Source organism: Myxine glutinosa, chromosome 7 (assembly GCF_964187855.1).
Source record: "Myxine glutinosa chromosome 7, kmMyxGlut1.1, whole genome shotgun sequence".
Classification (NCBI taxonomy): Eukaryota; Metazoa; Chordata; class Myxini; order Myxiniformes; family Myxinidae; genus Myxine; species Myxine glutinosa.
This window is the reverse complement of record NC_136267.1, coordinates 147083360-147095372: the sequence shown is the minus strand read 5'-3', so window position 1 is coordinate 147095372 and position 12013 is coordinate 147083360. Positions and strand designations below refer to the sequence as shown.

Here is a 12013-nt window from a genome sequence, read left to right as displayed (position 1 = left end):
CCTGTGATTGATGCTGTGAAGAGGAACAGGTTGAGATGGTTTGGTCATGTGTTGAGGAAGGATGAAAGTGACTGGTTGAGAAGAGTGATGGAAATGAATGTAGAAGGAAGTAGAGGACGGGGGACGACCGAGAAAGACTTGGCTAAAGATGGTGGAAGAAGAAATGTGGGCAAGGGGATTAACAAGGAGAGATGCAGAAAATAGGGCAAAATCGAGAAGACTGTCATGGGGACCGCAAGGCTAACCCCCGCTCTAGCAGGGAAAATGGCCTTAAAATGCATGTTGTTTGTTTGTTGTAAACACACGCAACTTTCAAATGATGGTGATGATGGTGATGAATTAAAATCCCATGAACTCCTCAAACTCTGAGGATGACCCAAATGATAGTCCTGCAAAATCGTGCCCTGAGGGAGAGGCAGCAGTTGAGGGTGATGTTGAGGACACTGAGAGGGTGGCAGGAGAGACGGGTGCTGGTAGTGTTGAGGTGGAGGGAGCAGGGCTGAAGAAATTGGTAATGGAGAGCTGCCTGGTAGATTGCCACAGGTTTCGATGCACCTCTTTGTAAAGGAGAAGCAAATCATCCAAGCCCCTCTTGAACTTGAGGTCCCTCTCCATGACTGGGTCAGCATCCTCCAACCTGTTGACGAGCGCCCGCATGTCCTGCAGCAACTCACCCTGGAACTGAACTGTGAGGTTAGACCTCGGCGCCTCTTCCTTATCACTGCCCGCATTTCTCCTCCTCGGAAACTGTTATAATGGCCTTTAACTCCTCCTCGGTGAGGTTGTCGCCATGTGAGGCAATGAGATCTTCTGACTCCTCAGGCTGCATGTCATCAAATCCTTCCCCTCCCAACTGCCGTGCCAACCCAACAATCACATGCCTCTCCTCAGGGTTATCCGGAAAGCCAGGAAAGTTTCTGACTGCCTGTGGCCACAGGTTGTGCCAGCATGCGTTGATGGTGGAGGCTCTCACCTCATACAGCGACTCCTTGATGGCGCCGATGTAGTGGGCAATGTTTAAATCCTTCCAACACTGCCGGACGGTGAGCCCTGGGCCAGACTCCATCGCATCCAAAATGCGGCGAAAGGAGTGACGGGTGTATTACGTTTTAAACGTTGAAATCACACCTTGGTGTCGAATGGCTGGATGAGGGAGGTGGTGTGGGATGGCAGGAAGATCACCTCGATGTTCGGGTGAGTCACGTCCAGGTTCGCGGGGTGGCCAGGAGCAAGAGAACCTTGAACGCAAGGTTTTTTTTCCACCATGTACCTCTCCACCTGAGAGACAAAACAATTATGGAACCAGTCCAGGAAGATTGCTGCCATCACCCAGGCTTTCATGTTGGCCCTCCAAAACACGGACAGAGTTTGCTTGTTCTTGCCATTGAGAGCACGCGGGTTCAGGGAACGGTACAACATCATGGGTTTCAGCATCAGGTCCCCTTTTGCGTTTGCACAGCAGAGAAGAGATACCCGGTCCTTGGCAGCTTTGAATCCCGATGCCGTCTCCTCGCGCTTCGAGATGAAAGTTCTCGTGGGCATCTTTTTCCAGAAGAGGCCAGTCTCATCAGCGTTGAAAACCTGCTCTGGGAGGTATCCCTTCTCTTCGATCAGCCTCGCGAGTTGAGCAGGGAACGCTTTTGCCGCCTCATGGTCTGCGGAGGCACGCTTCCCTGAGAGCTTCACATTTTTGAGACAGTACCGTTCCTTGAAACGATGGATCCATCCTCTGCTTGCAGTAAATGAAGTCGCGCTGCTTGTACCATCATCACTCGATGCATCACTCGTGCTGGCACCACCTGTGCCAACCCCAGACAGATGATCGTAAATTTGTTTGGCCTATTCACGAATGAGAGGTCCACTCCAAGGCCTACTTTTCTGCACATTGTCCTCAATCCATATGCTGAGAGCCTTCTGCATCCTTTCTATGTGGACATACCGGACATAGATGACTGCCTTCGTACTGGATACATCTCTCAATGAAATACTCTCCAGAATCGCCTTCTCATTCTTCTGTATGTAGCGAACGGTGGATTCGTTGACGCCATAATGCCTGCCCACAGACGCTGCACTCTCTCCTCTCGAAAGGCGGTCGAGCAGCTCCACTTTCTGGCTGAGGCTCATGATATTCTTCTGCCTCTTGGTAGTCGAAGCATCTCCGGCACTGATCTTGCGCTTGGGAGCCATTATTGAACAATGAGCTGAGCGAGAGTCAAAAACACAGGCCGAAGCAACGGCACGAGAACAATGATCGGCACGAGAACAATGATCGAGATCGAGGACACAATCTGTTTATGTAGGAATGCGAACATTGTGGGTATTGAGCCTATCTGCTAATTTCAATAATAGATTTAATGCATTCTATAACTTCCGGATGATGAGTTGCTTTAGTCACTGATGGAACATCCCCCGAAGCGTTTTCATTGTGTAACATCTCTGATGATGCTTTACCATAAATTGCAAACTGTAATCGATTAAATGAAGCATTTGCATTCTATAATTTGTGGAGTTGACTTATTTAAACATCTGGTGGGATATCCCACCAAGCTCACTTATAGTGCGGCTAAAATTAGCGCCCGCGAAAGCCATGAAAACACAACTCTCACAGCAATGAATGTACGGTACTGTACTGTATGTCGTGTATAAAGCAGGTCATGCTCGCGGCTTGGAAAATATGTTTTTTTGCGTACATCCAGCTGTTTTATGCATGGCTGGTGAAAGATGGGTTTTATAAATGTATCAACCTAGCGACTCGTGAAATTTCTTTTGCGCCCCTGAAAAACCGCGAATAAGGGGAAAAAACTGCGATTTCGCGGAACCAGCCGTGGATAGAAAAAAAACCCGCAAATTTGCGGGACACTTTTCCACAAATAGAGAAACGTCGCATTTTATCAAACGCAAATAGCGGAACCACGAATAGCGGAACCGCGAATAGCGCGGTCCGACTGTACTGTCTAGCCTGGTGGAGGTATGCTCTCTACCGAATGTCGTTCGAGTTACCTCCGCCACCAAAGGTGGATGGAGGTTATGTTTTTCACTCCTGTCTGTTTGTCTGTCTGTTTGTTTGTGAACAAAATATCTCAAAAGGTTGTGGACGGATTCGGACGAAATTTGGCAGAGATGTAGCGTATGTCACAAGGACAAAATGATTAGATTTTGGTGAAGATCCGGATCCGGATTCGGATCCGGCTACTAGAATTTTTAAAGTGATTCTTCACCATTGGGAGATCGGGCCAAAAACCATTCGTAGCAGGATATCTCAAAAAGTTGTGCACGGATTTGGACGAAACTTGGTGGACCAGTTGGGTGTCTTACAAGGACAAATAAATTAGATTTTGGTGAAGATCTGAATATGGATTGGGATATGAGAATTATTTAATTTTTTAAGTGATTCTTCACCAATGGGAGATAGGGCCAAAAACGATACATAGCAGGATATCTCAAAATGTTATGGATGGATTTGGACGAAACTTGTTGGACAGGTTGTGTGTGCGACAAGCAAGAATCGATTCGATTTTGGTGAAGATATGAATATGGATTCGGATATGATAATTATTTAATTTTCAAGTGATTCTTCACCATTGAGTTATATGGCCAACCAGGCGGAGGTATGCTTTCTACTGAGTGCCGTTATAGTTACTCCCGCCAGGGAGTAATGCGCATGCGCAAGATTGGTGGTCTCGTCTCTTCAAAGCTGTCCATGCGCGCTCGCTTTCGAAGTTAAGTAACTTTTCACAATTGTGTTTTTGTCGAAACTGTATCTTTCTCTCGGTGTATGTACCTATTGGGGTGTCTTTAATAGTATTCTTGGCGTTGGTTTTTCATACCTGTGTACAGAATCGTCGGTCTTTCTTATCGCGTATTCTGAGGCCTAAGTGTAGTACTAGGCTACCGTGTCCGACCTTGGCTTGAGGCTTTGTTTTTGCCCCCCAAGCCCTCTCCTTTCCACACATCTCCCTGCTCTCAAATGTTGTGTTTGTGTGCTTCCCCTTCTCTCCCCGTCTTGTTTTCCGCTCCCTCTTTTTATATATTTTGTTTGTCTGGTTGATTTGTTTGTGAAGTAAATGTTAGCTCTTTCACGAGCCTCGATTCAGTATACAAAAAAAAAAAAAAAAAAAATGCATTCGATCGTGTCCGTCCGTGTATGTGTTCGTGTGTTAGTGTGTTTGTGAACAAGATATCTGGAAAAGTTCTGAACGGATTTTGATGAAAGTTTGTGGGATGATTGCCCTTGGGATAAGGAAGAATTGATTAGTTTTTGGTGAAGCTCAGGATATTATTCCAGATCCAGGAATTTTTTGAAGGATTTTTTACCATTGGAAGATAGATTCCAACTTGACCCACGGCGGGAGTATGCGCTCTACTGAGTGGCGTTCTAGTTCCAAATGCTTTTACTTGACGCTTTTCATTTGAATCCCAGACAAAACGGGTTTGTACAAATTATGGAAAAGTTTCATGTTTAATCGTTATATTATTTATTTACACTGAGACTTCCTTCAACGTACACCCATCATCCACATATTCTTCACCACTTATTACCCTGCGCTCACGAAGCGAAAGGCAGGGTTAAGCATTCGGGTCCGTTCGTACGTCGTATGTACATACGTCGTACGTACGTACGTACGTGCGTGTCTGCATTTTAAAAATTCATTTTCTCGGCAACCGTTGGTCCCATTGACATGAAATTTTCACCATAGGAGGGTCTCCTCCTGTCGAATATTTTTGTGAATATTATGAGGTCACAGGGCACGTGGTACGCGCGCCATCTTGGAAAAACCCCAAAACTTTGCACCTCTATATCTCAAAAACCGCTGCAAAGAAATAACTGAGACAGGTCTCATTGCAAAGAACTCTCCATGCCGTATAACATATGTGAATGATGACGTCATAGGTGCCGCCGTTATGACGTCATAATTCGACAAGTAAAAAACTTTATCCGATCAGGATGAAATTTCTTAAGCATCTTCTCGGTATAAATTGATGCAGAAATAAAATTATAATGACGTCGTAGGTCACGTGGTTCGGACGCCATATTGTTTTGAGTGAAAAGCCTGAAAAACCACTAAAATCAAATTTTCTCCAAAACGACTGAACAGATCGAGGCCAAACCTTGCAGGCACAATCACATACCCATGACAAACAAAAAGGTCAGTGAGCATGACATCATGCGTCACATGGTTTTGGAGTTATGACGTTTCTAAGCACAAACTTTTAAAACCTAGTTCCTCCCTCATTTTTGATCCTCTCGAGGGGAAACTTTACAGATGTGTTCAACATATCAGTCTGCTAAAATGACATTTTGGAATTTGCGATAGGTGACGTAGTTTGGCAGATATAAATACTTTAACGAAAATATTTTAAAAAATTATAACTCTTGAACCGCTTCATTGATCGACGTGAAACTTTATATTATAGTCGAAGTCATGAAGTGTAACACGTGGGCAAAATTTCACGATGATTGGATGTACAGTCTGGAAGCTGGAAGTTGTTATTGCATGAAGAAGAAGAGGCTTCTATAGTGGGCATGGAATTAATTATCACAATGCACATGACGAGCAGGCAAAGTACGGAGCGACCTAATGGGGTCATTTTGACCTCAAATAAGATTCTGATTTCAGATTTGTCAATCACTGAGGTATATTGACACACGACCAAAACAGATTTGGCGAAATTTTGACGATTTTTGACGTTATAGTTACGTTATAGTGAGTGCCGTTATAGTTACTCCCACCAGGGAGTAATGCATTCGATTGTGTCCATCCGTGTGTGTGTCAACAAGATATCTGGAAAAGTTCTGAATGGATTTGGATGAAAGTTGGTGGGATGATTGCCTTGCCAATATAACATTTGTGTCTGCATTTCAGTAAAGTAAAGTGTGTGCCGTGTCAGCATTTAAAAAATTGAAACGTGGCTCATTGTAAAGAACTCCATATGGGGAATAGGTGTTGTTAACGATGACGTAATTGATGCCATAATTATGACGTCATAATTCGACAGGGACAACGCTTAGTCTGATCAGTTTGAAATTTAATTGAGCATGATCTATGCAACAATTATTGAGAGAATATAAATTTATGATGTCATCGCTCACGTGGTCTGGCAGCCATATTGGATCAAAAAAATAGAAACGTTCAAAAATTGAAGAGTTGGCTCACACCAAGTTGACTGCGCAGGGTAAGTATTCTATGAACTTATAACGGTACCCGCCATATGGGCGGGGCTTCAATTGGGAGGCCCAAATGAAAAGGCTAAATATCAGAAATTGAAGGTTTTTTTCTTTTAAACGATTTATATAAACATCCGTTAAATCTCGATCGGTGCAGCCATTTGTGCGGCACCCGGGAAAATAACGTCATGCGGGAGCAAGTATCAGCAGGATGTGGCAATGTGGGAGTCCACGTTTCTGATCCTCCTTCATGCCGAAGTATTCCGCTCTTCAGATCCGCCATGAGAGATTTAAGCTCGATACTGAAGACGCGTGCAGTTAGTACTCCCGATGTCGTATGTACTCCCGATACATGTTTCCTTCATTGTAAAAACTACCAAATCAACAGTTAAAAGGATTTTGAGCCGATAGGTGTTACGGCCTTGGCAAGATCGATGGAGACAGCGATCTGTTAGCGTATACACCACCCATATAGCTATGTGGAATTCTCTCATGTCGAGGTTAAACGTCGTTTGAACTTTGGCCGAGGTCATTATTTACTTTTAATGATGTTCATATACGAATGATGTTTAATGATGTTTATATTGGTTTTGGGTCGTCCTTTCCGCATATCTCGTGGGATTTTGAGTTGGAGAGACGGCTGTGATGGTGGGGAGGGGGTTGGAATTCTCTCAAGCAGGGATTCAACCCATGTCCTTATAAAAGGTCTTTGTCCGAGGTCACCGAGTCCGATCGGTGCAGCTGTGCAGCGATCGGTGCACCCGTTGTGCGGCACCCGGGAAAACAACATCGTCACAATGAACGTTATGCAAACGCGAATGTTATGCGGGAGTCCAAACCTGAGAATGCTGGAGACCAAAGTTGAAATTGGAAAAACTAAATAGCCTATTTTACTCCTGGAGATCCCAGGATTACCCACCCAAAATATCGTTGCGATCGGTTCAGCCGATTTTGCGGTACCTTCGAACGGACGGACAGACAGACAGACAGACAGACAGATGGACGGACGGACATTTGGTGAATTATAGTAAGATACCATCTAGTTCAGTGTAGTCATTGTTTGACTGTTGACTCCACCAGTTTGTGAAACGTAGTCACTACTTGCATTCATGAACCAGGCCCAGTGGGTGAATATCGGACGCCGTTTGAAGAGGAGGTGGGCCAACACCCTGGCCTTGAGGACATGCAGGAGGTGGTGGTGAACAAGAAGCAAAGACCAATATTGCGTGACTGTTGGCACAAACACGTGGTAAGTACAGCCTATCTCTTATTTATAAGCAACTTGAGCAGTTAACTGTTTTCTGGAAACATTGCCTCTTCGTTTTTGAAATGGTCTTGTATCTCTGGCAATTTAGCAGAACACGTTTCCCAACATCCTGGTGGTATTGACCAGTTGTGTGGTTGGGTTTGTCTTACCAGGGTTTAGCACAACTCTGTGAGACAGTGGAGGAGTGCTGGGACCATGATGCGGAAGCGCGCCTGTCATCGGGTTGTGTGGCCGAACGGGTAACACTCGCCTTCCGCCTCGCTGAACTCTCCTCAACAGACGTCTCCATCACCGTTTCTCCAGAGGCAAATCTGCTACCCATCGCACCTGTGGAGTCGAGCGCGTAAATCTCGAGCAAGATCTACCAATCAGGTGGTGCGTTGACCTTTGTTTCATGACGCTGCCTGCGTCCGATCAAGCAAGATCTTGAGCCGGTGTTCCAGACTGTTGAACACACTGGGAAAGGTCTTTCGCATTACTTTCCCCACATTCTTCTTCATCTGGGCCTGACAGGCCTGGCTTTTGGAAGCCTCTTCAAAGTTGCAGCTGGTCATTGGTTCTCAAATTTCCAGCTTCCTGGCCAACGCCAGTGCTGTTAGAAGATACGCTTTGATGTCTCCGACCTCCCTCAAACCCAGCATGTGCAATAACGTCCCTTATGGAAAGTTTGCCAACTCAAGGCAGGTGACTTTTCACATTTCAGCTCCATGTCGTGAACAACTAATGTAGGCAGATAAACGCTGATGAAAGGTTGTCTTTTTATTTATATTTTGCTGAATTTCACCATTTTAACTCTAAACTGTGAAATACTCTCACCTGGAAGTTGTGTTACACTTCTTGTCAAACTTTATTTGTTCACTTTTTTAACGCAAAACTTCTGAGAATGACAGGCATGAAAGTAATTTGTTTTTGTGAACGTCTCCGTGGACTCCTCTCTGCGGGATCTCTACAGCCTGTGTATATTTTGACCCAGTGCCTCAACGACGAAACAAATGTGCATATTCAGTATGTTAAGGGATAATAGGAGAGTTGGCTTTTGCAAATTTGCATCTTGCAATCAAATTATAACTGGGCTTTCCAAAACATGGCTTTTCTCTACGTCCCACTCGGACACCAACTCTCCAATGTATGGTCGTAAGATCCCGGTTATTCAATTGTTTTTTAATCGTGTGTTGTTCAAATCTCCGCAGCCTTTTGCAAATTGGAACTTGAGCACACAGATTTGATAGCGACATCTGTAATTCGCTCACCCGACTGGACATAGAATGCCGAGCAAAGGCTACGGCTGTCTCCTTGATGCCTGTTCGCCTGATTGAACAATGTAGTGATAGGTCATATGGCTATGTCAGGTATGGCAAGAAAAGCAACGGGGACAAACTTTCAGGGAGATTTTTTCTTCTTCTTTTTTGATTTTTTTTCATAGCACTTGTGAGATTTTTATTGTTTTATTTTAATTTTATTTTTGGAACAAAGCAACAATTCTGCTCAGTCACCGGAATGCTGCTCCTTACACAACATCTGCAGGACTCTCCAGAATGCCATGAAGGGTGTTGGACTGCACAGGTTGCCTCCACCTTCAGTCAACCACAAATACCTCATTTTCATTGGAATATTTGTATTTAATTAAAAAATTGTTTTTCTATTGTCATTGGAATATTTGCTAATGCCCCCTCACCCAACCATCCCTTGGTAAGTTTAACTTAGGATTGCTAAAGGACAGCAAACGTGTTAAATTATTGTACCCCTGTGTGTGTGTTCACATTGAATGTGGCATTTGACCTCCGCAAGGTTGGTTATTACCGTGTGGTAACCTGTAATCTTCAGAAGCTTTTGTGGAAGGTTTGGCCCGTGGTTCTTTGGCATCTTCTGCAGGGTGCACAGCTCGCAATGTCACGTGAACAGACACTGGAAATACTTGCACAGCACATTGCTTTGTGTGCACAGTATTTACCTGCTTGCAAAGGTTTGCCATTGGCGGTTTTATCTAAGAACCTCTTTTAAGCTAATTTCTGGTCTTCATGCCATTGTCAGATCTTTGTTTCTTGTCTGTGCACCGTTATTCCAAGAGGTTTTCGAATTTGTGGAGGGAAATTGGAAGCGGAGTCGGACACATCGAATGCCTATCAATCTGAGCTTATAAGTCGGGACGTTAGATTACATTAAATACAGTACTTCAACATTTCTCCGTGCGAGTGACGGAGTACCGGTGTCGGTTGATGAGTTATCTGCTGTGTTGAAAAAAAAAATTGAAGAAGTATAGTTTATGGAACAATGTCAGACTTTAAGAAAAGCTAAAGGTTGATGAAAGGTCTCATCATTAACCTTTTCGTAAGTTTTGCTTGATGTGGTTCTATTTATTACTCGTTTGCGTAAGTGTGCAGTTGTATCATTCTGCAGTTGACTGTCGATCAGATTTGTCGACCATATCATCAAGAATTGTGGCAATTCTCAGTTTCTATTCCACCAACTCCTCTTTTTGTAACACGGGAAGTTGACGTGGTCGGTGCATTTGCATACGCGTATGCTGCTATTCGTTTCTCTTTTGTTTAACCCCTGCGTTGTATCTTCTGTTTATGTCTGCATATGAGGTGTGTGTGTGTGTGTGTGTGTGTGTGTGTGTGTGTGTGTGTGTGTGTGTGTGTGTGTGTGTGTGTGTGTGTGTGTGTGTGTGTATGTGTGTATGTGTGTATGTGTCTTCCACCTTTTCCCTCTTGCCAGGTGCATATATGTTTGTACACTGATGACACTTTGATTCCTGCCTCACGGGTTGGAGTCTAGCCCTGGATTACTGTAGTCTTAGGTCAACTGTTTTGTCGTTCTGAAAAGGCCTCACAGCCGCAGACGACTATTGATACATGTTGTCGAGATGAGCATTTGCAATCGTGCATGGCCATTGCATACCGCCCCGATGGATAGAGGTCTGTTATTGACCTTTAAAGAGACTTATTGCCCACACTCCGTCTTCTTCCTCCACTCCATCTCTTATGCGTCTCATGCGCAGATTTCAAAGGACACGAGCCATCAAGTCCACACTGGATAACCTGCAAACAGGTCAGGAATTTGCCGACAAGTGCATTTTCCTCCTTCCCACGCGCTTCGTAAACCTTTTGCAAATGCAGTTTTAAACGGTCTGTGGTTTCAAAAAGAAAGAAAATACCTCTACCCTGGAACAATGTTCATGCATTGTCTTTTTGGTCGTCGTAATACCTCATATTTGCTGTTGTAGTTTTCCGACATGTCGTCGTCTGATAATGGACTTTTTTTTGCACAAACAAATTGTGCTACTGATGCTCTTGGTTGGTGTTGCATATGGTTAAACCTTTAGTCGAGTAAGTAGTCGGGCAGTGTGTGTGAGATAGAATGTGTCCGCAGCATTGTATAGTGGTATTTGTTGTACTAATTGGGGTTACTAAACAATGCGGTAAATACTGCGGTTAAATGTCCGAATCTTCTGCAAGTGCTTGATGTGGCTGCTGTTTTCATGATGTCACAATAGCCCCGGTTTGTAAGCAAAGGACGTCAGATACCGTGTAAGTATTTCCATCGGTCCTTGCATCAGTTTGACAATTCTGTTTTGAACTCTCGTCATCGTCGTTACGTTTCTTCAATGAGTGCGGTAACGTTTGTTATCGTCAAATTGCACGAATTAACCTCATTTATTTCGCCATGTTTGTCCAATGCCCGTACCCAGCTCTTTTAGAGCGACTGTACATTCTCCGAACTGTACATTCGTTTAATTCTTGCCTTAGACATTTTGTGCAAGGAAACTGAAGTGGTATTTGTCCCATCATTTCAATAATAGAAGTGTATGAAAATTACGTTGCTTTTCTTCTAAAATCTGGTCTCATCTGAACTAGCCGGGTGAAGACTTAATTTGTACAATGGAGATTTTGCGCAAAACTTTTCGGAAAAGTTTTTTTTGTTTAAAGTAATTTTTTCTGTCTTGGCATAATATTGTTTTTGGTTTGTAAAACATGGAATCCGTTTGATGGATCCACCCCTCTTGATTTCATATGGATGTTGAATTGTTACAGGTACAAAAAATGTTTATAAACAACAGGACAGCAACCAAATTTGAGATAAACCAACAGAACAGCTACATTTTGTCATTTCTATGCTTCAAAGGTTTCACTTTGTTTCAACACAAGTGTTATTTTGTACAACTGTAAAATCATGCCAAATGTGTAAAGAAAATTAACCTTTTTTTACTTTTCATTTAGGTGCAAAAAACTATGGAGGGATGTGTAATTGCTGTTTTTCTCTATAGGACAAGGGTGTGATTTCCTAACTCTCATGAATGTACTTTCTTTTAGTACGGAACAATAAACTTTTGTATTTAAGACTGCCATAATTAAACTTGGTTGTACTTGTTTTCAGTTGCATCTTGACTTCACGACATTCCTGTTTCTTTGTAAAATTACTGTGGAACTGCTGCTGCCGACTCAAAATTGTGAGACATTTGTGTGGTTATTGAAACTACAAGAAAAAGAGCAATCTAAGATTGCAAACCATCGCCAGGATGTATTTTCGGTTGTTTTTAAAGCTTTTGGGTTAAAACAATTATGGCGGCCGAACCACGT

General features: G+C 43.5%; 1 protein-coding gene across 2 annotated transcripts in view; it reads left to right on the top strand.

Moving 5' to 3' along the window:
* LOC137415615 (activin receptor type-2A) overlaps positions 1 to 11813 on the top strand; it is a 187618-nt gene extending 175805 nt beyond the window's left edge. For both annotated transcript variants that reach the window (XM_078782392.1, XM_078782391.1), the window contains exons 10-11: positions 7285 to 7415; positions 7586 to 11813. In XM_078782392.1, the coding sequence (XP_078638518.1) occupies positions 7285 to 7415; positions 7586 to 7780 (326 nt within the window). In that variant the 3' untranslated portion in view covers positions 7781 to 11813. The remainder of the gene's footprint in view (positions 1 to 7284; positions 7416 to 7585) is intronic.
* Positions 11814 to 12013: the final 200 nt, after the last annotated feature.